Genomic DNA, 27,684 nt, shown 5'->3' on the forward strand with positions numbered 1-27,684 from the left:
GCAGACAACGAACGGCCTTGCCGCAGTGGTTACACCAGGTCCCCGTCAGATCACCGAAGTTAAGCCGTGCGCGGTCGGCGCTTGGATGGGTGACCATCCAGACCGCCATGCGCTGTTGCCATTTTCCGGGGTGCAATCTGCTTCGTGATGCCGATTTAGGAGCTACTCGACCGAACAGTAGCGGCTTCCGTCAAGAATACCATCATGACGACCGGCGGTGTGCTGACCACAAGCCCCTCCTATCCGCATCCTCCTCTGAGGATGACACGGTGATCGGATGGTCCCGGTAGGCCACTCTTGGCCTAAAGACGGAGTGCTTTACCAATCGCTGCAACGTGACACCATTATCTCCCACTCCCACTTCCACTCTATATAAAATGACGGGTTCTATTGCTTATGTTCCACAAGATCCTCACTGGCAAACAACACATGCATCCCTGTGTCCAACCATACCTTTCAATTCCTCTTTCCTGTTATTCTTCTGATTGTAAAGTCCACTTTTTAATACCATTTGTAGCATTTAATCTTACTGGGAATGACCGCATGTGGACCTCTGGTTCCCTGTGACGTTTAACATCTGGTTCTTTCCAGGTCCCCTACCTCTGAATCGACTGTCACTTCTTGCTTTACTCCCACAGTACCGAGACTCCTCACATGCCCCTTTTGTCCTCAGTTATAACAACTAATGTTGCTTCGAAAGACGATCTGTCTTATCTACGATCTAGTTGTCATGTCAATGTCCTCGTGATCTAGCTAAACCGACAGCTTTGAACAAATCACCTGGCTCGCTGTCTATTCTCTTCTTGACATCTCTGTAGGCAATCCTCTTAAAATGTGTCAAGCACTCTCTACTGAGCCTCTCGTATGATCATCCCATATATCGCAGTGTTCTGTCACAACTCTGAAGTACACTCATTGCTCACCTTATTTTGTCTCAAAATTCTTCTACCAACTCTGCATGCTTCTTCGTTACCATGGCTCACTCTTCCCTAAAACAGGTGACGCTATTCTCATTCGTATACCTCTGTAGGAACCCCTTATATTTTTGATAACATTTGCAAACTGCCTCCAGTCCTGACTCACCTTGCGTCTCTGACTCTGCAGAAACCTCGTCGTTCCTGGAACTCGCTTTGAAACACCAATAATCGTAAAGACACACAAAACAAGATATATTAACCTGACTATTACGTCCAAACATTAATCATGTCCGCCTACTGCCTCTCATGTAGTGGGCCCTGGTTCGATTCCCGGCCGTCGTTGATATTTTCTCCGCCCGTGGACTGGGTGTTGTGTTGTCCCCATCATGATTTTCATCCTCATCAACGGCACGCAAGTTACCCCAATGTGGCGTCAATTGAAATAAGACTTGCACTCGGCGGCTGAACTTCCCCGAATGGGGCCTCCCGGCCAGCAATGGCATAAAATCATTCCTTTTTTTTTCGTTAACCATTTCAACTTGCAGCATTACTTAGCTAACTGCCCGTAGCCTTTACGAGTGAAACATACCGCTGATAATGATTCTGTATCTGGTGCTGAATGACTGTCTAAGCTACACTGGGTGCATCCAACAGGTACTAGCCAATGGTTACTCCCATAACCCGTGAAACCGAGTGAGGTGGCGCTGTGGTTAGCACTCTGGACTCGCATTCTGGAGGACTACGGTTCAAACACGCCATCCAGATTTAGATTTTCTGTGATTTTGAGTGGTCAGCGTGATAGAATGTCACACATAAGGGCCAGGGTTCGATTTCCGCTTGGATCGGAGACTTTCTCTGATCTGGGACTGGGTGTTGTGTTGTCCTAATCATCATTATTTCACCCCATCGATGCGCAAGTCGCCGAAGTGGCGTCAAATCGAAAGACTTGCACCCGGCGAACGGTCTACCCGACGGGAGGCCCTAGTCTCAAGACGTTTATTTTATTTCCACTGCTCGCCTGGTTGGCTCAATTCGCAAAGTGAGAATGCTATGTTGTGATTTGCAAGGCAAAACATCCGCGTTTGCCCGCGGCTGGCTCTGCTGTAATCTATTTCTTACTTTAGGCATTTCTGAGCAAATATGGTCAACATGCTACAATCACAATGCAAAGGAAATTAGAGAAATTAGATAAACTGTGGTACAAGTCTATTTGATGTGAAGTCACTGTCGAGACATCGACATATCACTGTGGATGTCGTTAAGAGTCGTGAAAGGTGACCTTACTGGTAATCCACGTGTAGATAAAAATCTTGCGTCAAGATCGCAGATTTTCTTTATTGATTTTAGGTTTCATTTTATTTACGAGAAATCCTCTGATCTCAAAAACAGAAAATTGCATACAAAAATACTAAAAGTGACAAGAACAAATACATTCAATATTTGAATTTCTGTTATGCAATATATACTTGTATAAAATGTTTTAAGTGTGTGATTATGATTACACATCGTGGTATTCTTAGGACTAAGTAGCTCTAATTAAATTAAAAAATCATATAGGCATAACAAGAAAAATATTAAAACGGGACATAATAAAAACATGCAAAAATAAATGGTGAGCGATAATGAGATTACTTCCCTCAGACTACAGGTGTCACACAACGAATAACTTAATATACTTCATTTACCGACCAGGGGTGGCACCGGAATATGTGAAAGGTGGGTGCTGTTACTGACAAGCTGATGAAATAGGAAGTTTCATCAAACTACTGACTAAAACAGTAGTCACTATGAGACCTTGTTTATCACAATTTGCTGTGGACTTCAAGTTAAATACCAGTACACAAGGACATGAAATCACTCCCCCGTGCTCCCGCGTTCCCGTTTACACTTTACGCCATCCTCCTCTTTTAATTGGCTGTCCCAGCAGAATTCATAGACCTGAACACACATTAGTCACACCTCTCCCACTGCAATGTTGGAACCTCTTATGTGAACTTCCAACACAGCCATCATGCTCCAGATGTCGCTTAGGCACCACACCTAAAATTACGAGAGATGGGTCTCCTTTGCTGTGTGTGAGGGCGTAGATGAGTCTAAATCAAACTCACGTAAATCTTGATAACCTGCCATTGTAGCAGCACTAACCGATCTGTCAACTGCGCCAGACACTTGTTGTCATATACAGGCGTTGCCGGCCTCAGCGCCGTATTCTGCCTGTTTACGTATATCTGTATCTGGAAACGCATTCCTATACCAGAGTCTTTCGCACTTCAGTGTTTATTGCCTACAATTTCATACAAATATGTTTGGAAAATAATGGAGACTTATTATATAAGGCGTTTGAATAGTATCTGCCAAATTTGCATGTTTTTTATTAACAGGAAATTATGTGTCATATATGAGATAATGGGACTGTATGGGTGCATTTATTCCTTAAGTACTCGTAACAATTTGAGTTACTTTTCACTAACAATTTGTGTTCTGACTTAATAATATTTTCGTAATTTTGTTTCAGTAGCTACTGAAGAAATTCTGAAAAGAAACTTGGTGAACTGACAGTGGTATCTCCGATGCAGAAGGCTGGTTAAGCAAAAATGACTGTGATGTGACGCTTACTCCACCTGTGAATAGCGTTGGACAACAAATGTCGAGTGAACCTGAAGAGGGTAGTGATTCAAGTGTTCGAAAAGTGGGATCATACGGATGATGTTTTTGAGCCTCTTCCGTCCAGTCTACGATTTGATGCTTCTCTGTGGCAAGGGAAAGAAATGGAACAACATAAATATTTTCTAACACCCTCGTATATTACTTTTACTATGTCTGAGCTCATTTGCTCATGTTCGAATCGGTCGCAAGAAATGCGAATATCTTTTGGTGCGTCTATCGCATTTCTAATAGTTGGACGACTTAAAGTGTTGAAATGTTTGCATATTTCCACTTCATTTACGAGACGACTTACTTGAGACGTTTAGCCAAACTTCCCTGTTGGCTGGCCTGCTGCTGCAAACTATCTTTCACTTCGTCTCTGAAGTATGCTGCTCGGTACAGGAATTTCTTAAGACGCTTAGTACTTATAAAAATAAGAAGACATACCAAGTTTCATTCGCTTCAATGAACGACGTATATTTTAACGTCTGACATTTTACAAATTCCACACTTCACATAAATAAATACTGTTTCGTAAGCCTCTTGTGTCTCCAAGCAATAGAAACAAATTAAGTTACATATGAGAGAAAGTTGGCTTAAAAACTTTGTCCATTCTCAACATGAAACGGAATACTTGTCTTCCCTTCGCCAAGGCTAAGGCAGAAGTTTTTAATGGTTCTCTTTCAACTATTCACGTTACTACAACAATGGTCAAAACACAATTAGAAGAGAGTAGCATAAACACTCCATGGTTCTTCTCTCCACTATCAGTAAACTTCCATGCAACGACCGACAAGTACTTGTCGGTACAGTTCGACCGCCATGTCTACATTCTGCTCGAGACTCATTTACAACCTGCACACACAAACATGTGACGCGCGGTAGGTAGGATTCCACTTTCTCGCACTCATGTTTAAAATATCGTGTGTTCGAGATCGTAGGAGGCCGAGTGGTTCTAGAATTTACGCAGAAATTCTCGAATCACTACACAGTGTGACACTAAGGGTATCCCACAATACATTAGTACGGGGCAGGTGCCACAAGTGCGACTAAAGTTGCCGAAAATACGTCAAGAAACAGTTTCTCCTCAATACGGAACTCACTAAACGGTAGAAGAAACTGTGGCAGCAGAAGATATAAACATAGATAATTTTAGAAGATTCGTTCTCTGGTGCAGACAATTAGGGCTGGCTGTTTAGACTGACGAACAATTCAAAATGTGAGCGGTAAACTAAACCCATGTGGTCTCAAGAAATTTTTTGCCTCTCTGTGTCGGTTGCCTTTCGACATATTTGTGTATGGAAGAAACGATCACACCACCACAGAGGGCTGTGATTACCTCCATGTTGGTGGGAAAATGATAATGAGACATACCATATCACTGCCTCAAGGATTCAAGGTGTACTTGGAGTTATTTTGCTTCGGAAGGGTTACTTGAAGGCCTTCAGTTAGATGAATGTTATCCAAGTAAGCAGTGTTCCAAAAAAGTGGGCCTCTTGCTGATGCTGAAATGGTAAGAAAAAGGTCATAGTGCTATTGACCAATGTGTGTAAGGCAATGGGCAAATTACCATTGTCAAATGATTTGACAACAAGGCTGTCATGCTTGAATCACCTACAGACGACAAAACGCCCCCCCTCCCCTCCCCCATAATGCAGAATCAGGTCAAAGAAGGATCGTTCTTACAACCAATATACAAGTTTGTTACAAAGAAGATGACTGACACTCCTTTGATCTGGAGACCGTTCCAGGATCGACTTTCATATAATTTTCTAATTAACTACATTTGTCAGCTGCATATCGTTTCTTATGAAAGTAGTGGGAAAAATTAACTGAACTTTAGCAGGGAGTGTATTCAAATGTGCATTGCAGCTGAGGTAGTGAGAGACAAACTATACTGTTACTGTGAGTTGGGCTGTTGATGTAGGAAATAAGAGTGCAGGAGAGAATGAGGAGTACTCATCCTACTTTTGATACAATTTGAATTATTGAATGATATGGAATTTATTTTGAAATACAAACTAAGTACACACACATTAATGGCAGTAGTAAGTATTTTTCATTCTATCAAATCAGTATGACTAGCCTGTTGGTACAAATTTCTGAAATGCAAATCTCTTTATCAGTTAATTGTAGAACACACTGTAGCTACTGGTAGGACCTGGTTCAGCAATTTAAGGTGAATAAAAAAAGTTACAAAAGACAGCAGTTTATTAAAAGTTAATAATATCTGCACAAGCATTCCCAACTTTTCTTTAAAATTTTAGTAAAAGTCTATAGAACGAAGAGTTCACAAATCGTTAGTAACGACAACGTTTTAGAAGTAATGCCAGACGAGAACTATACAGTTATTTATGGTATGAAGACGGGAAAGACACCAGAGGATGTTAGAGTTTCCGTACTAATGGTTAAACTTGGTGTAAAATTAATACGAAAGTCGCGTGTAAAACGGTTCCCAGGACATCCATAGAGGACATCTTTTCCAGCAACTGGGAGCAGTGTTCTAATTACTCTATTTCACGAGAGAGGATTTAGAAAATAATAAGAAAATTGTACTCATTAGCAGTCACATAAAAAACCAACAGTTGATTTTAATCAAGCAATGAAACAAGCTAGGTTTATGACTGGATACACAACAGTGGGAACTTCCTGGTTGTGAGCAAAATTGCAGTATTGGGCAAGTAGTGTGAATTACTTTTTTAATTGAAACTGGTACATTTTGAAAGAAAGCTTTCGACTCAGTTTCAGCGAAATCTTAAGTATCAACATTTTCTGACGGATATACACAAATTGTCCATTCAAACTGTTAAACGATATGTCCTTTTGTGTTTCTTGTGTAAATTAGACAATTTTTTTATTGCAATATATCGTGTGATGTGAATTCTTTTAGTATCGCACTGTAACAGTAAAAACTGTATAGCGACACATGAAAGGAAATTATAATGTACAGACTGATGTACACCCTCACACCAAATAACACCGATTTTTAAGTATCTCTGATGTGCGGAAGTACTGATGACATGGAATATGGGAAAGTTAACGTGTGCACCAGAGAACAAGAGAGACAAAGACACAGTATGCATCATGCTGTCAATGACGTAAGACCTAGTGAGTGTGATCATAATGGAAAGTCAGAACTGTGAGCCATTAATAGTCTGAGCACAGCGAAAGTGGTATGTAGTGAGTTGTATCATCTCAGTAAAAGACTGAGGCGTTCTCTACGATTTTATGTCGTACCTGAAGTTGATGTTTTCTAGTGAAATGTATTGTGGCTTGCATTGTCCTAAAAGTACGGCTAATCTACAACATAAGACAAGAATAATATTAGAGCTGAGGTATCGTGGAGCATATCTGCTCTGAATATTATTTACAAGGCTGCAATAAACTATCTACATCACACACAGGAGAGGATTATAAATGCATGTAATGGTACTCCAAGACGATAGATAACCTGTTTTCTCCTTCCTGATCGTTTTTATATGAATTCACTGTTAAGAGCGACTACTTTGAGTATTTGTTTCGTCGATCACGACTACAAAAAGGCAAGTGATTCATTAATTATATGGGTCATAGTATGTGAGAAGGTGAGAGAATACCTTTTAGCAAGCCTGAAGAACATAAATCATGCTGAAAATGTTCGTTAATTACTAAATAACGTCCAGAAAATCTTTTTACTTTTCTTAGTTGTTTGTATATGTAAAGAACTTGAAAGATTGCTTAGTTATCTCTAAAATAAGTGATTATTAACACTGCTGCAGAGCTAATGCAACTGTGTGCATTTTGTATCAAAATCATATGGATATTATAGGTCTTCAGCCAAGCAGCAGAAAAATGCCTCTGATCTCTTCTAATTAAGTAAGGAGCAATATTTCCATGCAACCACTTATTCAGATAACAAAAACACCAGTTAATGATTTAGTGAGACTCCATAACAGAGACAGTGGTTTCATTGTCTTGCATTATTTCAGTACAGCACCAGTGGTAACTAATAAAAGCAGTGGTAAATGTGCACATTATTAACTAACCAAAAATACGATCTTTGGTAAATTCACTATCTTAGCTTTGACACCAAGAGTAATAATTAAATTATTATAGTAATCACAAATACCTGCCTCTGTCTTAACTGTGTGTACTGTAATGACACAAACTACACTTCGGAAGAACAAGGATAAGCAGGTAGGAAATGATTAACCACCAATCTATACTGTGTTTTTGCGTCTTCGGATGCTGATTGCCAGTATGTGGCTAGATCTCAGTCTAGGTACACTGTAACCATTTAGAAGCGACTGATTAGATCATGTGTATAGAAGATAGCTCTCATTTATAAATTCTTTTAAAATTCGGAGTAATTAAAGATAATACTTGTCTATAATTGTAACAAAGTGGTTTCTCAAAACTATTTTGTGAAGGTAACCGTTTATTCTTTGTTAGCCCTGTAGTCCAGTTGTGTCCGATAAGGTACTGACTATGTTGTTCATAATGTCTCACAAATTGCTGCCTCATAAGACGATCATCCAAATGGTGAGCAGAATATCTATTGTGTGCGTTTTGCTTCTTCTTCTCCGTAGCACATAAGTGAATCTCATCCGGTCAGGATTGCCTGTCCTGCAGTAATGTGTACACAGGCCACTCACTCGAGTTTAACATTTCCCCTGTACGTACCGTCACGTTTTGCGCGTACACTGTCATTTAGTGCTCCTTCTCATCGTCACTAAATTTCGTGACGTTAGCTCTAAGCTGCTCCAGCTGCCCACGTAGACATTTTCAGCGATCACTTTTCCCGCTTGCCATGTGAGACACCGATGCACCCTCGTTGCTACTGAAGCGTGGCTGCACGTGGGCACATGCCCATGTTAGTTCCTTCATTTGCTTTGTTGACGTATCGTGTTCGTATTGTACGACGGCGAGAGAAAGAGAAGGAAGAAACCCAGTGCTGGGACATAGACTACTGGTCTCAAGCAGCTTAACGAACCCTACTGACAGATGGATCACCATCAGCAGTGTCGCTTGTCCTCACTCCTTGCATCAAACGGAGGAGGTCGACAATAGATTTGGGGGATCAGGAATTTGACGCCACCATCTCCCTTCGCCTTGCCGGCAAAATACTGCTGCTGGTGGAAAATGCTTTCATCACCTGGATTCAAAATAGGATTCTGAGCCGAGCAACAGTGCACAGGAGTGCTTCAACCATCTCGCCTAGGGAGGGGCAGGTAGAAAAGAAAAGAAGTCTACAGACCTAAAGTTTAGACAGAGATGTGAAAGCGGTTTGAGAATTTTATCTGAGCTGACATTATAGTAAAACAGGGAAAAACAATCTCCTCCTCTCGTCACAGCAACCCTTTCTTTTCGAACAAGGGTGTCAGGTATTTGAGAAAGGAGAGAGAGTACGGGTTTTCATAAGCCTTCGCAAAAAGTTGTCCCGAGTACTTATTATCGTTTAAAAACTTGTTGATTTCAGATGCCAGGGGCCCTGAAGAGAGGTAGACGACGTTGAAGGTGCTGTATAAGAGACCGACTGGAGCGGCTCGTTCCATGTCCTCGAGAAACTTGTCCAGCGGGTAGGCGTCCGCTTCGGCGGCCAGACCGAGGGCGCGCAGCGTGCTCTGCAGCTCGCCGTGGTACAGCGACAGCAGGCCGGCCAGCTGCCTCCGGTGCACCTCCTCGCTGGCGCTGCCGTACAGGAAGTTCTGCACGTCCACAGCGGGGCTGCCCGTCGTCGACAGCTGCAACATCGAGGCACATGTCGTTATAAGTGCTAAGAATCAGGCGTCTTAGAACGGTTGGAAGGAACACCAACACTCACATATACTGAGGAGACAAAGAAACTGGTACACGTGCCTAATATGATGTATGGCCCCCGCGAGAGAGCAGAAGTGCCTCAAAAAGACGTGCCATGGAGGGAACTGACACCATGAATCCTGCAGGGCTGTCCTTGAAACTCTAAGATTACGGGGGGAGGGGGTGGGGGAGTGGGGGGGGGGGGGGGTGGAGATCTCTTCTGAACACCACGTTGCAAAGCATCCCAGTTTGGTGGCCAGCGGAAGTCTGTTCCTGGAACCACGCTGCAGCAATTCTGGATGTAAGCTGTATCACATTGTCCTGCTGGAATTGCCCAACTCCGTCGCAATACACCATGGGAATGAATCGGTGCGGATGTTTGCGTACGTGTCACCTATCAGAGTCGTATCTAGAAGAATCATGAGTCCCATATCACTCCAACTGCGTCTACATCTACATCTACATCAATACTCCGCAAGCCACCTGACGGTGCGTGGCGGAGGTTACTTTGAGTACCTGTATCGGTTCTCCCTTCTACTCCTGTCTCGTATTGTTCGTGGAAAGAAAGGTTGTCGGTATGCCTCAGTGCGCGCTCTAGTCTCTCTGATTTTATCCTCATGGTCTCTCATGAGACATATGTAGGAGGGAGCAAATATACTGCTTGACTCCTCAGTGAAGGTATGTTCTCGAAACTTCAACAAAAGCCCGTACCGAGCTACTTAGCGCCTCTGTTGCAGAGTCTTCTACTGGAATTTATCTATCATCTCCGTAACGCTTTCGCGATTACTTAAAGATCCTGTAACGAAGCGCCGTGCTCTCCGTTGGATCTTCTCTATCTCTTCTATCAACCCTATCTGGTACGGGTCCCACACCGGTGAGCAGTATTAAAGCAGTGGGCGAACATTTGTATTGTAACCTACTTCTTTTGTTTGCGGATTGCATTTCCTTAGGATTCTTGCAATAAATCTCACGCCCCACACCATTACAGAGCCTCCACCAGAGTGAGCTGCCCCAAGCTGACATGCATGGTCCATGGGTTCAAGTGATTGCCTCCATACGCGTACACGTCCATCCGCTCGATACAATTCGAAACGAGACTCGTCTGACGAGGTAACTTGTTTCCAGTCATCAACAGTCCAATGTCGGTGTTGACGGGCCCAGGCGAGGCGTAAAGCGTTCTGTTGTGCGGTCATTAACGGTACACGAGTGGGACCTCGGCTCCGAAAGTCAATATCTACGATGTTTTGTTGAACGGGTCAGACGCTGACACTTGTTGATGGCCCAGCATTGAAATCTGCAGCAATTTGCGAAGGGCTGCACTTCTGTCAAGTTGAACGATTCTCTTAATTCGTCGTTGTTTCCGTTCTTGCAGGATCTTTTTCCAGCTTCAGCGATGTCGGAGATGTGATGTTTTACCGGATTCCTGGCATTCACGGTACGCTCGTGAAATGTTCGTAAAAGAAAATACACACTTCGTCGCTACCTCGGAGATGCTGTGTCCCATCGCTCGTGCGCCGACCATAGCACCACAGTCAAACTCACATAAATCTTGATAACCCGCTATTGTAGCAGCAGTAACCGTTCTAACAACTGCGCCACATGTTTTCTGCCTTATATAGGCGCTGCCGACTGCAGCACCGTATTCTGTTTACATATCTATGTATCTGAATACGCATGCCTATACCAGTTACTTTGGCGCTTCACTGTATATCCAGTTCCAGTATCGTTTGAAGAGTAACACGAGTATCTTGTACATTGCAGACATTCATAACATACACTCACCACAACCTGTTCCTGCTCCTACAACATGCTGACGACACCGCCGATCTAGTAACACACTATACCTTTCAACTCTCTCTCTCACTTGCCTCTGTCAACTGTCACGCGTATCATCTAGTCGAATGGTATAATACATGGAAAATTCTATCAAATCCACAGAAAAATCAAACCACCTTCTTTGATTCAGATTTCCTTCTCTCCATTCAGAGCCAACACATTCCTCTTACTAAGTCATGAAGGCACTTAGGAATATAACTTGACAAATAACTAGCATGGAATTTATACCAACTTACCATCCAATACAAAACACGTGTCCGATTAAAGCTGCTGAAATTTATAATACGCCGCATCTCGTGTCTAATTGTTTCAGCCATTAGCCACATCTATAATACACTCGTTCACTCCCTACTAACATATGCCAACACTGCATGGACCTCCGCCTCTCCTAAATTCTTTAAACCCCTCAAATCCTAAAAAGATATTAGCTCAGCGTCGCCTTCCCCCAACCTTCCCAAACATGCATCCATTTCCCACACATTTTGCTCTCCTTAGAGACCAGCGGAACACATTGATTAATAGGAGAGCCCAATTGCGACAAGTATTAACCACCAATCCAGGAACACTGCTGCACCACTGCACTCATATCCTACCTTTACAGCACCTGCGCGCCTTATGCATCCTGTCCTCTCGGAACTTAAACAAGTAGCATCTAAACGTTTCCTTCAGGCGCTTATCAGCAGCAGTCATATGTTTAGAAAAGTGCGTTACCCAGAGCCGTATAGTATTTATTTATTATTGCTACCGGTCTCGGTCATAAACCGTCATCTTGCTACCTGTAGAAACGCAAATAACGAGACCAACTATACATATAACAAAAGACACTCACCATCTTCAGAATAACAGATCATACGATACCTACCGAAGAGTGAACAATACTACTCACATACCATACAAATCGAGGCATAGAAAGACATTTACTGGTATACAGGCACAAGATAAAGCAAAGTAGTCGACATAAACAATATAAACAGTGGCATATAACTACACAATCAGCAAATCAAAACAGTTGATTGGCGACCCCATAGAGTTCTGTGTGCACAACGACCATTGGATTAATAAAATCGGACTGAAGGTCAGCGTTGGCCGTAATTTTGATGATTTATTAGCAGCCAAATCGATTTTCGACCACGTAACGATCGTCTTCAGTGCTGGAAGTTAAAAATTTTTACATAGCGATCAGTGAACAATAACAAATACACCTGAGTATAAACCAACTGTTGGTAAGAACATACATTTAGCGTACAAATTAAAGCTCTTAGGCACTGGTGTCTAGTTATTAGGAGTAACAGAAGCTATGAAACGATTACAATAACTGAAGCCGCTGTTTACATTTACTTATACAGCAGATCTCGGTATGACAGGGGCTTCGAACGCTCTCTATGTGACATGTGTTACGTGAAGATTTAACATTACTCTATTTGGTAGGAGATTAGCACAAAATACTAAATGTGCACTTGCAAATCATTAATTGAATACTTCAAATTTTAAAATTGTACATTAAAAACGCATAGCAAAAGGAAGGGGTAAATTCACATCTTGGCAACATACACTGGAGTGTTATTTTCAAAACACTTAAAAAAATTTGCAAGTACAAAAATCAGCAGGTAAAGTAATAAGGTGTCAGATGGCAGGACTAACAAAAAAGAAAAATATACAAATAACATGACTTAAATGTGATCGAAAATCGATTTGGCAGTTAATAAATCATCAAAATTACTGCCAACGCTGATCTTCCTTCTAATTTTATAATTGAAACAGTTTATTATATAACTGCTAACAAAGTGCGAAAGTAGCACAGCTGATCAAGTCAGAAAAGTCAAATACAACAGCTACCATGAAAGAGTTCATTTTTAATATTTGATATGGAACAGGTAGTATCGAAGGCACCATAAGAAAGAAAAAAATATTCTCAGTGTAATGATTATGTCATTTAAATGTATAGATACCACGTCTTGTCATTTACTACGAAGAGGTGGAGGGCAAAAATAGCGTATAACATAGAGGGAAAAAACCAATACCAAGAGCAGTAATGCTCTTACCAATACAAAGAAACACCAATCCATAAGTATTACATACTAACGACTGAGTTCATTTTAGAACAGTATCCATCTATAAAGTGCATAAAAATTTTAACGGACTACTGCTAAATCGAATAAATTCAAGTATATAGGAATCCTTTGATCTTGTCATGTGTGTGAGTGATGACAAATAACAATCAGTCAAAAGTAATAAAATAGCTAGCATAGATTAGTATCCAGTAAAATTACAAGCTATAATACTACCAGTAATACAGACCCAAAAATCTGTGTTTTACATGGAGAGGCTATTGTCATTGGCACCACATACAACACTAAAAATAATGTCAGTAGCAATACAATTCCCTATAAAATGGAAAATATTATCTTACGTTATTAAAAAGAAGTGGGAAACAAAACTACCTGATAACTACCAGGCAATATTATCAATAATGTTATTCAAGCAATAATAAGAGCCGGTTATTAGCCTGATAAATTCAAAGAAACACTATATATAGATGTGTGTGTGTGTTACGTATTAACAAACAGTAACAAAACAGCTGATGTGAGCAGCACTATTCGGTCTTTCGTATTATTGTATGTTTTGCTATTTCTATGGCGATGTATGCTTTTTGTTGTTTATATCGTTGATCTCTTGTTTCATATTTCTACATGTACCAAGACGATGGATTATGACCGGAACCGGTAGTAATAATTCATACAAATTATATAAATGGACGTGTGTGTGTGTGTGTGTGTGTGTGTGTGTGTGTGTGTGTGTGTGTGTGTGTGTGTCACATCTCCTCCTAAACCAGTGGAGCGATTTCAAAGAAGTTTAGTAAACACATCCCTTACTGTCAGGCAACAGTAAGAACCACTTGCTTATCATAATTCAGAACGTATGAAGTCACAATTAGTGAGAAGTGTGAAAACTGCAGTATCACGATGACATTTAATTTTATTAATTCCGTGCTACTGATTGCACTCGCAGACGGTTTCCACATATACCACTAAATGCACCTACAAAGTCCTATCACAGTACCACACATAATGCAGAAGATTTGATTTCATACAGACTGACAAACGTGGAAAGTTCGGGCTTCATGCATGAAGTTTTAATACATTTATTCTTTGCACACTAAGACGCTCCTACAGTTCAGTCAATTTAAGGAAATCTCTGACACATAGTAGGGCTTTTTACGGCTTGCAAAGCTGTAATGATTTTAGGCGAAAATAACAGCCTACATAACTTTGAAGAGGCGATGCCATATAGATATTTGCAAAGTCCATATAGATATTTGCAAAATCTTGCCATAAGCGGTCCATGTAGCTGTACTCGGTGTTCAGGGAAGCTACGTAGTGCATTATGCATATTTCTTTGCACGACAGTTTCATAATTTCAAAAGTGGTGAACTGACGTCCGTTGATTTCCAGGGCTTCCAACAGATTAAGTTTTGGGTTTTATTTGATAATTCGAGGACATGGGACTGTCGCTGGTGGCTGCGGCCCTCATTCAGTCCTCGCTCACAGGGCAAACTACCCATTTAGCCCAGATGGCCTAGAGGATTGTTGTTGTTGTGGTTTTCAGTCCTGAGACTGGTTTGATGCGGCTCTCCATGCTACTCTATCCTGTGCAAGCTTCTTCATCACCCAGTACCTACTGCAACCTACGTCCTTCTGAATCTGCTTACTGTATTCATCTCTTGGTCTCCCTCTACGATTTTTACCCTCCACGGTGCCGTCCAATACTAAATTGGTGATCCCTTGATGCCTCAGAACATGTCCTACCAACCGATCCCTTCTTCTGGTCAAGTTGTGCCACAAACTTCTCTTCTCCCCAATCCTATTCAGTACTTCCTCATTAGTTATGTGATCTACCCATTTAATCTTCAGTATTCTTCTGTAGCACCACATTTCGAAAGCTTCTATTCTCTTCTTGTCCAAACTATTTATCGTCCATGTTTCACTTCCATACATGGCTTCACTCCATACAAATACTTTCAGAAATGACTTCCTGACACTTAAATCTATATTCGATGTTAACAAGTTTCTCTCTTTCAGAAACGCTTTCCTTGCCATTGCCAGTCTACATTTTATATGCTCTCTACTTCGACCATCATCAGTTATTTTGCTCCCCAAATAGCAAAACTCCTTTACTACTTTAAGTGTCTCATTTCCTAATCTAATTCCCTCAGCATCACCCGACTTAATTCGACTACATTCCATTATCCTCGTTTTGCTTTTGTTGAAGTTCATCATATACCCTCCTGTGATCGGCGAACCTTAAAGTTTTTATTTCTTCTCCATGAATTTTAATACTTACTCCAAGTTTTTCTTTTGTTTCCTTTACTACTTGCTCAATATACAGACTGGATAACGTTGGGGAGAGACTACAACCTTATCTCACTCCCTTCCCAACCACTGCTTCCCTTTCATGTCCCTCGACTCTTATAACTGCCATCAGGTTTCTGTACAAATTGTAAATAGCCTTTCGCTCCCTGTATTTTACCCCTGCCACCTTCAGAATTTGAAGGAGAGTATTCCAGTCAACATTGTCAAAAGCCTTTTCTAAGTCTACAAATGCTAGAAACGTAGGTTTGCCTTTCCTTAATCTTTCTTCTAAGATAAGTCGTAGGGTCAGTATTGCCTCACGTGTTCCAACATTCCTACGGAAGCCAAACTGAACTTCCCCGAGGTCAGCTTCTACTAGTTTTTCCATTCGTCTGTAAAGAATTCGCGTTAATATTTTGCAGCTGTGATTTATTAAACTGATAGTTCGGTAACTTTCACATCTGTCAACACCTGCTTTCTTTGGGATTGGAATTATTATTTTCTTCTTGAAGTCTGAGGGTATTTCGCCTGTCTCATACATCTTGATCACCAAATGGTAGAGTTTTGTAAGGACTGGCTCTCCCGAGGTAGTCAGTAGTTCCAATGGAATGTTGTCTACTCCGGGGGCCTTGTTTCTACTCAGGTCTTTCAGTGCTCTGTCAAACTCTACATGCAGTATCGTATCTCCCATTTCATCGTCATCTACACTCCTGGAAATTGAAATAAGAACACCGTGAATTCATTGTCCCAGGAAGGGGAAACATTATTGACACATTCCTGGGGTCACATACATCACATGATCACACTGACAGAACCACAGGCACATAGACACAGGCAACAGAGCATGCACAATGTCGGCACTAGTACAGTGTATATCCACCTTTCGCAGCAATGCAGGCTGCTATTCTCCCATGGAGACGATCGTAGAGATGCTGGATGTAGTCCTGTGGAACGGCTTGCCATGCCATTTCCACCTGGCGCCTCAGTTGGACCAGCGTTCGTGCTGGACGTGCAGACCGCGTGAGACGACGCTTCATCCAGTCCCAAACATTCTCAATGGGGGACAGATCCAGAGATCTTGCTGGCCAGGGTAGTTGACTTACACCTTCTAGAGCACGTTGGGTGGCACGGGATACATGCGGACGTGCATTGTCCTGTTGGAACAGCAAGTTCCCTTGCCGGTCTAGGAATGGTAGAACGATGGGTTCGATGACGGTTTGCATGTACCGTGCACTATTCAGTGTCCCCTCGACGATCACCAGAGGTGTACGGCCAGTGTAGGAGATCGCTCCCCACACCATGATGCCGGGTGTTGGCCCTGTGTGCCTCGGTCGTATGCAGTCCTAATTGTGGCGCTCACCTGCACGGCGCCAAACACGCATACGACCATCATTGGCACCAAGGCAGAAGCGACTCTCATCGCTGAAGACGACACGTCTCCATTCGTCCCTCCATTCACGCCTGTCGCGACGCCACTGGAGGCGGGCTGCACGATGTTGGGGCGTGAGCGTAAGACGGCCTAACGGTGTGCGAGACCGTAGCCCAGATTCATGGAGACGGTTGCGAATGGTCCTCGCCGATACCCCAGGAGCAACAGTGTCCCTAATTTGCTGGGAAGTGGCGGTGCGGTCCCCTACGGCACTGCGTAGGATCCTACGGTCTTGGCGTGCATCCGTGCGTCGCTGCGGTCCGGTCCCAGGTCGACGGGCACGTGCACCTTCTGCCGACCACTGGTGACAACATCGATGTACTGTGGAGACCTCACGCCCCACGTGTTGAGCAATTCGGCGGTACGTCCACCCGGCCTCCCGCATGCCCACTATACGCCCTCGGTCAAAGTCCGTCAACTGCATATACGGTTCACGTCCACGCTGTCGCGGCATGCTACCAGTGTTAAAGACTGCGATGGAGCTCCGTATGCCACGGAAAACTGGCTGACACTGACGGCGGCGGTGCACAAATGCTGCGCAGCTAGCGCCATTCGACGGCCAACACTGCGGTTCCTGGTGTGTCCGCTGTGGCGTGAGTGTGATCATTGCTTGTACAGCCCTCTCGCAGTGTCCGGAGCAAGTATGGTGGGTCTGACACACCGGTGTCAATGTGTTCTTTTTTCCATTTCCAGGAGTTTACATCCTCTTCCAATTCCATAATATTGTCCTCAAGTATATCGCCCTTGTATAGACATTCTATATATTCCTTCCACCTTTCTGCTTTACCTTCTTTGCTTAGAACTGGGTTTCCATCTGAGCTCTTGATGATCATACAAGTGGTTCTCCTATCTCCAAAGGTCTCTTTAATTTTCCTGTAGGCAGTATCTATCTTACCCCTAGTGAGATAAGCCTCTACATCCTTACATTTGTCCTCTAGCCATCCCTGCTTTGCCATCTTGCACTTCCTGTCGATCTCATTTTTGAGACGTCTGTATTCCTTTTTGCCTGGTTCATTTACTGCATTTTTATATTTTCTCCTTTCATCAATTAAATTCAATATTTCTTCTCTCACCCAAGGATTTCTAGCAGCCCTCGTCTTTTTACCTACTTGATCCTCTGCTGCCTTCACTACTACATCCCTCAACGCTACCCATTCTTCTTCTACTGTATTTCTTTCCCCCATTCCTGTCAATTGCTCCCTTATGCTCTCCCTGAAACTCTGTACAACCTCTGGTTCTTTCAGTTTATCCAGGTCCCATCACCTTAAATTCCCACCTTTCTGCAGTTTCTTCAGTTTTAATCTACAGGTCATAGCCAATAGATTGTGGTCAGAGTCCAGATCTGCCCCTGGATATGTCTTACAATTTAAAACCTGGTTCCTAAATTTCTGTCTTACCATTATATAATCTATCTGATACCTTTTAGTATCTCCAGGGTTCTTCCATGTATACAGCCTTCTTTTATGATTCTTGAACCAAGTGTTACCTATGATTAAGTTGTGCTCTGTGCAAAATTCTACCAGGCGGTTTCCTCTTTCATTTCTTTGCCCCAGTCTATATTCACCTACTACGATTCCTTCTCTCCCTTTCCCTACTACCGAATTCCAGTCACCCACGACTATTAAATTTTCATCTCCCTTCACTATCTGAATAATTTCTTTTACTTGATCATACATTTCTTCAATTTCTTCGTCGTCTGCAGAGCTACTTGGCATATAAACTTGTACTACTGTAGTAGGTGTGGGCTTCGTATCTATCTTTGCCACAATAATGCGTTCACTATGCTGTTTGTAGTAGCTTACCCGCTTTCCTATTTTCCTATTCATTATTAAACCTACTGCTGCATTACCCCTATTTGATTTTGTGTTTATAACCCTGTAGTCACCTGACCAGAAGTCTTGTTCCTCTTGCAATCGAACTTCGCTAATTCCCACTATATCTAACTTTAACCTATCCATTTCCCTTTTTAAATTTTCTAACCTACCTGCCCGATTAAGGGATCTGACATTCCACGCTCCGATCCGTAGAACGCCAGTTTTCTTTCTCCTGATAACGACATCCTCTTGAGTAGTCCCCGCCCGGAGATCCGAATGAGGGACTATTTTACCTCCGGAATATTTTACCCTAGAGGACGCCATCATCATTTAATCATACAGTAAAGCTGCATGCCCTCGGGAAAAATTACGGCCGTAGTTTCCCCTTGCTTTCAGCCGTTCGCAGTACCAGCACAGCAAGGCCGTTTTGGTTAGTGTTACAATGCCAGATCAGTCAATCATCCAGACTGTTGCCCCTGCAACTACTGAAAAGGTTGCTGTCCCTCTTCAGGAACCACACGTTTGTCTGGCCTCTCAACAGATACCCCTCCGTTGTGGTTGCACCTACGGTACGGCTATCTGTATCGCTGAGGCACGCAAGCCTCCCCACCAACGGCAAGGTCCATGGTTCATGGGGGGAGGATAGCCCGTCAAAATCTGAAGAAAAATCAAGCATGAAAACAAGAAGAAGCTGTAATGAACTGTTAAAAAAAGAAGAAAAATAAGAACTGAGAACGGTCCAAGCTGAAGTTGTCCAACATCGAGCGGACTCAAGAATTATGGCGTCCTGGCTCTGTGGATAAGGAGTTGGGCTGGAAAGCCGGAGACCCGTGACCAATCTCCCTCGTACCCCTTTTTTTCCACAAAATTTTGAATTTCCTGTCCTGTTGTGGATGTGTGTGTTCTCCATCTGTAGTCTTGGGAGGTGTCATACTATACGTTGGTTGTAGACCATGAGCCATGTGGTACGAATATGTTACCGTCGAAAGTAAATCAATGAAGACAACAAATAAATGGGTATGAACTGGAGGTCCATTTCTTACAAATCACTGCTGCCAAAGTATGTTACACCACGACACAGACACAGATTTAAATACAGCGAACAGAAAAATAAATGACCGGACGGACAGTTCATAATTCTGCGAAGAAAATAGAGGCAAGAGGGAGATTTGAACACGGATCTCCCCCTTCGCTGTCCAACACCGTGACCACAGAATCACGGCACCGTGCCTTTCCAAAATCGCTCGATGCTGCACATTTTTAGCTTAGACTGTTCACTGTTTCGATTTTGCTTCTTTTTTCCCAGTTTAGTAAATCTTCTTCCTGTATTCAAGCTTCATCTGTATTGGGTGTTTGACGGGCTATCTATTGGGCCATGTTACCACTAAATATGAAGAGAGTGCGTCGCTGTCTGATAGACCAAAATGTTGTAACCTACCTGAAAAATCCCTGTGAAGTCATTCTTGTATAGAATAGAAGAACAGGCCAACATAAGTTACTAATGTAACTGCGAAGACACCATGGGTAACAGAAGAATTACTCCAGTTCATCGATGAAACAATGAAGTACAAACATGCTCAGGGATATTCAGGAATACGAAAATATAAATCCCTTAAGCATGAAATAAATAGGAGGTTCAAGGAAGCTAAGGCGAAACGGCTGCATCAAAAATGTGAAAAAATCGAAAAATAAATGATTGTTGGTAGGGTTTGCTCCGTATACAGAAAATTCAAGACAATTTTCGGTGAAATTATATAGCAATGGTAGTAACATTAAAAGTGCAACGGGAATTCCATTGTTAAATGCAGAGCAGAGGTCGGATGGGTGGAAAGAGTACAATGAAAGCCTTAGTGAGGAGGAAGACTAGTCTGGTGTTAGAAGAAGAAACAGGAGTTGATATAGAAGAGGGTGGGGACCCAGTACTAGAATCATAATTAGAGAGAGGTTTGGAAGATTTAAGATCAAGTAAGGCAGATAGGACAATTAACATTCCATCAGAATTTCTCGAATCATTTGGGGGTAGTGGCAACAAACAGTGAACAGAATGTATGAGTCTGGCGATGTACCATCTGAGCTTCCGAAACATATCATCGACACGATTTCCATGACTGCAATACATGACCATTGCAAGAATTGTCCCACAACAATCTCAACAACTCACGCTTACTAGCTGCCGACAAGAATAATATACAGAAAAACGGAAAAGAAAATTAAAATGTCATACATGAAGATCATTTTGGCCTCAAGAAAGGTAGAGATACCAGAGAGGAAGTTCTTACGTTGCGGTTCATATTGGAAATAAGACTAAAGGAAGGTAAAGAAAGGTTTGTAGGATTTGCCGATCTGGAAAAAGCATTCGACATTTATTTATTTGTTAACATTACCGAGTGAGCTACCACCTTGGTAACTACAGTGAGTCGTTTGCTACTACAAAATAGAAAATTTTCAGATTTTAGTACTATTTTTATATAAATAGGTTATTAATTTAAAAAACGAAAGTAACACAAGAAACGTAAAGTAAGATTTTTCAAAGGGAGGAAAAATAAACATAAATGTACTACATTCTGAAGAAGGAAACAACATACGAAAGGAAAGACTTAGATTGGGAAAGAAATCCCTTTACTTAACTATTTGAAGTGGGAACGCTTCGGTAAACACTTCGGGGCCTGTCTCACGTGAATTAGCATATTCTATTCTACTATAGCTACTACCATATGTATGCATGTTGTGATATAACTTACTTGTTTTGTGTATAAGGTATGACAGTTCTGTTTGTTACTACATTGCATCCTCCACTTAACCGCGCCGTAAGCGGGAGAGGAGCCTCGGGAGACGACTTTGAGCTTCATCTCCCCGAAGAGCGCTTCTTACCTATTTGGTGCGCTTGTCTTATGTATTTGTATCTTATTGTGCTGCGTATGTATTTTTATGCACAATCTTATAAAGTTCACGTGTTTTACAGCTTGGATATTACACATTTCGCAAATTACGCTATTACTTGTTTAAAAATAATGATCGAAAGAACTAAGTAATTACTTATTTTACTTGTACAAAAAGTATATTTCGTTCTTATATTTCTATTATTAACTTATTTCTAAATTCCATGTATGTATTACTTGTCGTATTGTTGCAGTCGTGTGATGTGCTATTATGCCGTATAGGTAACTGGTGATTTTGGTGGGTACATGTAATCATCTGTGTCTACATGTTAATCTGTTTCCATATCAGTGTTTGAATCTCTGTTGTTCCATGCATCATGTTGTGGTGTAGGGCATGTTTCAGATCGTGGTCCTGTGCATGGTAATTGCTGCTTGTTAAGTCTTGTGTGGCGCTCTAGATATTTTATCAGCGATGCGGTGAACCATGCTCCAGTTATGTGGATCTCTTAAATTTTGCCGTATGTCTTCGATTTATGACATCAGCCTTACGTGTCTGAGTATGCCACATTTTAGTTTTACGTGTTCGGGGATCCATGATGCCCAGATTCATACTTATCACTTTGACTAAGGCCAAAGCAATCCAGGAGTGTAAGGTAAGAGTCATGGCCAATCAGGATATGTACCATACCACGACTTGGGTCAACTTGTCTGAACCTCAGCCGTTCCCGGATGTTTGGGAAGAAGGAGAATACCCGGCGTCCCTTGTTAGATGTTTCCCATTCCTTTTTCCATGTACCTTCCGAACGTTTAATTGGCGTTTCTCTGTAGTATGTTCCCCTGTTACCTCATACGCCTTAGACAACTTTTTCCTTTTGAGCTAGTATGCTGCTGCTCTGTGTATAATGGTTATGCCAATAGGCTATGTTGTGATATCAATGGATGTGTGCCAAATGTCCCTGACAAATTTTCAGCAGTACACCTCTTTCTGCACGGCTCACAAAGTTTTTTTGGATCGTGAGTGACAGTATATGTGCCGCAAAACACATTATAGATTCAAATAAGACTGTATGATACGTACGCAGTGTCTGTAATGATAGTCTGTGGTGATTTGAGTTTAGCGTAGCGAGTTCGAGCATTAGTCTTGTCGCTTTTTCGATTATAAGTCTTATGTGCTCGTTGAATGTCAGTCGTTCGTCGAGGTATATCCGTAGATATGTTGTTATTTTCCTCGGCGTAATGGCGGGATTTCTCTGCAAGGCCCCTTTCATCAGCAAATACGCTGCCTTGCTTTCCGCAATTGTGAGCTTGTTATGGCTGCACCCGTCACTTATTTTTATAAGGAGTTGTGCAGCCTTGCTTTCGAGCTGCACTCTCGAGTTTGTACTTATTACTAAAAGGAAGTCGTCAGCATAAGCCACTGTACCATTCATCATATCATCTTCATCCAGAATGTTAAGGAGTGGTTCTAAGAAAATATTCCAGAAAACTGCCCCTTACATTGAGCCCTGTTGGCATAATTTTGTTATTCTCTTGATAACCTACACTGTTCCTGCGCCCTACTTTTGCTGTAGTCGAGTAAGTTCATGTATAAGACTGTTGATGTAAGCAACTCTCGTTACCTTGCAACAAGGCAGGCCACCAGAGATTTTCGAAGGCGCCTGCTGTATCTTGTGTGTCCTGTATTACTTCCAGCGCGTCGTCTAAAGGTTAGTAACGGTGAAATTTGTGTAGGTGTCATCCATTTGTCTTCGTAAGTCCGTGTAACGTTGCTGGTCATTCACCTTTTCCTCATCAGGGAGAAGCTTGTTCAGCACGTACTCTGCTGAACATCTCCAATGTCAAATATTAAATGAATCAGCTCGTAATTCTGAGGAAAACAGGGATAAGCTATAGGGAGAGACGGGTAATATGCAACAGGTACAAGAACCAAGAGGGAATAATAGGAGTGAAAGACCAAGAACAAAGTGCTTGGATTAAGAAGAGTGTAAGGTAGGGGATGTAGTTTTTTCGCCCATACTGTTCAATCTATACATCGAAGAACCAATGATGGAAATAAAAGAAAGGTTCAAGAGTGGAATTATAAATCAAGGTGAAAGGATATCGATGATAACATTCGCTAATGACATTGCTGTCCCCAGAGAAAGTGAAGAAGAATTCCAGGATCTGCTGAATGGTTTGAAAATTCTAACGAATACAGAATGCGGTCAAAGCATAAATAGAAGAAAGACGAAAGTAATCAAAATTAGCAGAGATAAGAACAGCGAGAAACTTAACATCAGGATTGATGGTCACGAAGCAGATGAAATTAAAGAATTCTGCCACCTAGGCAGCAAAATAAGCTATAACGGACGGGCAAGGAATACATAAAAATAGACGACCATTAACAAGAAAAGGCATTCCTGGCCAAAAGAAGTCTACTATTACAAACATACGCCTTAATTTGGGGGAAACGTTTCTGAGAATGTACATTTGCGGCACAGCATTCTATAGTTGTGAAACGTCGACTGTGGGAACAGAATAGAATAGATGCATATGAGATATCCTGCTGCAGACGAATGTTGAAGATTAGGTGGACTAGTAAGGTAAGTAATGAGAAGGTTCTGTGCAGAACCAGAGCGGAAAAGAATGTATGCCAAACACTGAGAAGAAGGGACAGTGTGATAGGTCGTCTGTTAAGACACCAGTGAATAACTTTCATGGTACTCATGTAGAGAGTAAAAACTATAGAGAAAGACAGACATTGGAATACACGTAGAAAATAATTTAGGACGTAGGTTGTAAGAGGCCACCGGCCTTGCCGTTGTGGTGACACTAGTTCTCGTCAGATCACAGAAGTTAATCGCTGTCGTGCTGGCTAGCACTTAGATGGGTGACCTTCCGTCCTGCCGAGCGCTGTTGGCAAGCGTGGTGCACTCAGCCCTCACGATGCAAACTGAGGAGCTGCTTGACTGAGAAGTAGCGGCTCCGGTCTCGTAAACTGACATACAGCAGGGAGAGCACTGTGCTCACAACATGTCCCTAGATATCCGCATCCAGTGACGCCTGTGGGCTGAGGATGACACGGCGGTTGGTCGGTATCGTTGGGCCTTCATCACTTTTCGGGTGGTGTTAAGGTTGTAAGTGGTGCTCTGAGATGAATGAGATGAAGAGGTTGGCACAGCAGACAAATTATTGACCGGTAATATCAAACTAGATAGATGTGTGATAAAAAAATGAATTCATGCATGCTATCTCACCCCCTTTTCGCTAACGCCAAACCCTTGAAATCTATGTAATATCGTAAAAAAATAAATGTTGTATCGACGAAAGGCAAATGTAATCATTGCAAAACAGATATCAAAACACAGGGCTTTCTTAAGAGATTTCTGTAGGATATTCTAGGCGTAACACGAAATAAACATTTGAGTCAGCACTCTATTCCAGAAGTGTTGTCCTTCGAATATTCCATAAATCTCTCTCTCTCTCTCTCTCTCTCTCTCTCTCTCTCTCACACACACAAACACACACACACACACACACACACACACACACACACACACACACGCTCTCTCTCTCTCGCACACATAAAACACACTTACACACATGTTAACGTTTACTTTGGATCCCCACTCCACATTACGAAGCCTTGGGTCGCCGAGGTAGATCAGTGTCTTCAACCTGTCAGGTTAGCACAAGGAGAGCACCATGACCTTCACCAGGTGCAAATTTATTCTGTGTAAATTCCAGCCACTTTGCCATCGATCGACACTTTAGCTTCTCGCTCAAGAGCGAAGCCATACCTTACAGCAGCTGTGCATTTTTCCGTAATGTTTGTATAAATGTTTTCTTTGGAAGCGACCTCAGCTTTCTTGTACCCCTTGTTTCTAGTTTGTCCTCGTATCGAGCTTAATTCATTTTATTCCTTTGGTTGCATAGGCAAAAGAACGCGTTGACTATTTGGGAGTGATGGAGAATGACGGATAATAATCAGATAGTAATGAGTTTGCCAACCAAGATATTCTGGCTCGTTCAAAGGATGATACGATTAGTTGCATGTGCAAGCCTGTGGATAAAGGGGGATATATACAGTGACAAATTGGTACTAGAATACGCAGCATTACCCTAACGTTCCGAACACTGTTGTGGGTTCGAGCTACATCGTGCTAGGGCTGATCAACAACGACAGTGACTGACTAGTTCCTGTAGCTCTCGTGACAGCTTCCTACCTATACCATGAATGTCTCAAAAGCGCGAGTTTTTATGTAAAATGCCCATAGGTGGCATCACCCTAGTATCAGTAGGTTGTTGATAACGCCCTGTTTTGTAGCTTTTACCATTTCGCATACCAAGCAATAGAGGTGACGCACAAAGAGCAGTACGGCGCAATAAAATTTTTTGTTGGTTTAAACCATACAGCCACTAAAACTTACGAAAAGCTGCAGCACGCGTACAGTGAAGACACACTACCTCGCGCAACAGTGTTTAGGTGGGTCAAGAGCTTCAAAGGGCGATTTGTCTGTGTTAAGCAAGGTGGGTCTGGTGTTTTCGCTGCTGCTGTGAGTGAAGTAAACATCAACGTAGCTGCTATGATTGTCCGTGAGGTTCAGGGTATAACATCACGTAACCTCTATGAAGAGCAAAGAATTTCGTATGGCGGTGTCTTTATGACTATCCATGATCATCTCCATATGACCAGTGTTTGTGGCCATTGGGTGCCACTTCTGTTGACTTCAGAACAAGGGGTTGAGCGAATGGAGCAAAGCCGTGAAGTGCAGCGACTCATTGCTGATGGACGGGATGCGTTTCTGAAACGGATTGTCATCGGTGATGGATCATGGCTCCATCATTATGATCATGGAAATCGTCAGATTCTCCAACACTGAAATTGGTGAAACGTGTTCCATCTGTAGTAAAGCGATGGTAATCACATTGTTTGAATGCCATGAAATGCAGTTCCGATCACCCACTAATATTACAGCTGCATACTACACAGCAGTATTGGCTAAACTGAGGAAGCACATTACACGGAAACGACAAGAACTTTCTCGGACTGGGTGGAGACTTCATCATGACGATGCACAACCTCACGTCTCATATCAAATCATGAAGTTTGTGGTTCAATTCAACATTACCTGCGCAACGCATCAGCCATTTAGCCCCGGTCTCGCACCCTGTAATTTTTTTTCTTATCACTGAAGACAAAGCGTTGGGGCATTCCATTTGAGAACTCTGAAGCAGTGCTCCAGAAATATGTGATTTTTCAAGGACCTGACCAGGAATGGCTTGTACCATGTGTTCGAGGACTGACAGCGACAATATAAAGAGCGCATTCAAGTAGGAGATGGGTACATTGAAAAAAATGTAAACATTGAAATGGGGTACCAAAAATTGTGAAAAAGATCTGTCTCAATATTTGTTAATCAGTCTTGATAGATTCGATGACATCCATTATGAGCTGGGTTGCACACTACCGTGTCCACTGTGCATAAATCAGAGATACCTCGTACTGCAATAGGCACGTGACCACAAGGTTAGCATGCTGAATGTTTTCGGACTGATTTCATTTTAATCTTTCCTTTAGAGATGGCTTTTGTTATTTGTCCTTGATCTAATCATTATAAAACCATCTCATATATAATACAAATTTGTAATCACACTGTAACATAGCAAGTTATTACGAGATGACATTAGTTGCAGTGAGGCACGGAGCCGTTTGGTACGGTGGCTGCAGGATAGCTATGTTTTTCTTTTGTCGCTTTACTCTCAGGGCAGCTGAGGCTGCCTGCCATGAGAACTGCATAGCATAACAGTCAGTAAATACGAAGATTCATACACTCTACGAATATAAATAATCCATATTAGTCATTATCCGAATTTGTTCAAATTTAGTACACAGCCTTGCTGCCAAGACTTCAGATTTTTATTTGTTATAGCGCTGAAGCAAAAAAAATTACCTAAAAGTACTAAAACCAATGCTTGTTTTTTTAAAAAAACTGTTAGGAAGAAATACAGATTGACTTGCATTATAATTTGAAGCCATTACAAAGTTACCAGTGC

At 42.1% G+C, this 27,684-nt stretch overlaps 1 protein-coding gene across 4 annotated transcripts in view; it reads right to left on the minus strand.

The window, feature by feature from the left end:
• Positions 1 to 1,437: 1,437 nt before the first annotated feature.
• LOC126324086 (uncharacterized) overlaps positions 1,438 to 27,684 on the minus strand; it is an 85,082-nt gene continuing 58,835 nt past the window's right edge. For all 4 annotated transcript variants that reach the window (XM_049994933.1, XM_049994934.1, XM_049994937.1 and 1 more), the window contains one exon: positions 1,438 to 9,286. In XM_049994933.1, the coding sequence (XP_049850890.1) occupies positions 8,891 to 9,286 (396 nt within the window). In that variant the 3' untranslated portion in view covers positions 1,438 to 8,890. The remainder of the gene's footprint in view (positions 9,287 to 27,684) is intronic.

The sequence above is a fragment of the Schistocerca gregaria genome, chromosome 2 (genome assembly GCF_023897955.1).
Source record: "Schistocerca gregaria isolate iqSchGreg1 chromosome 2, iqSchGreg1.2, whole genome shotgun sequence".
NCBI classification, from domain to species: Eukaryota; Metazoa; Arthropoda; class Insecta; order Orthoptera; family Acrididae; genus Schistocerca; species Schistocerca gregaria.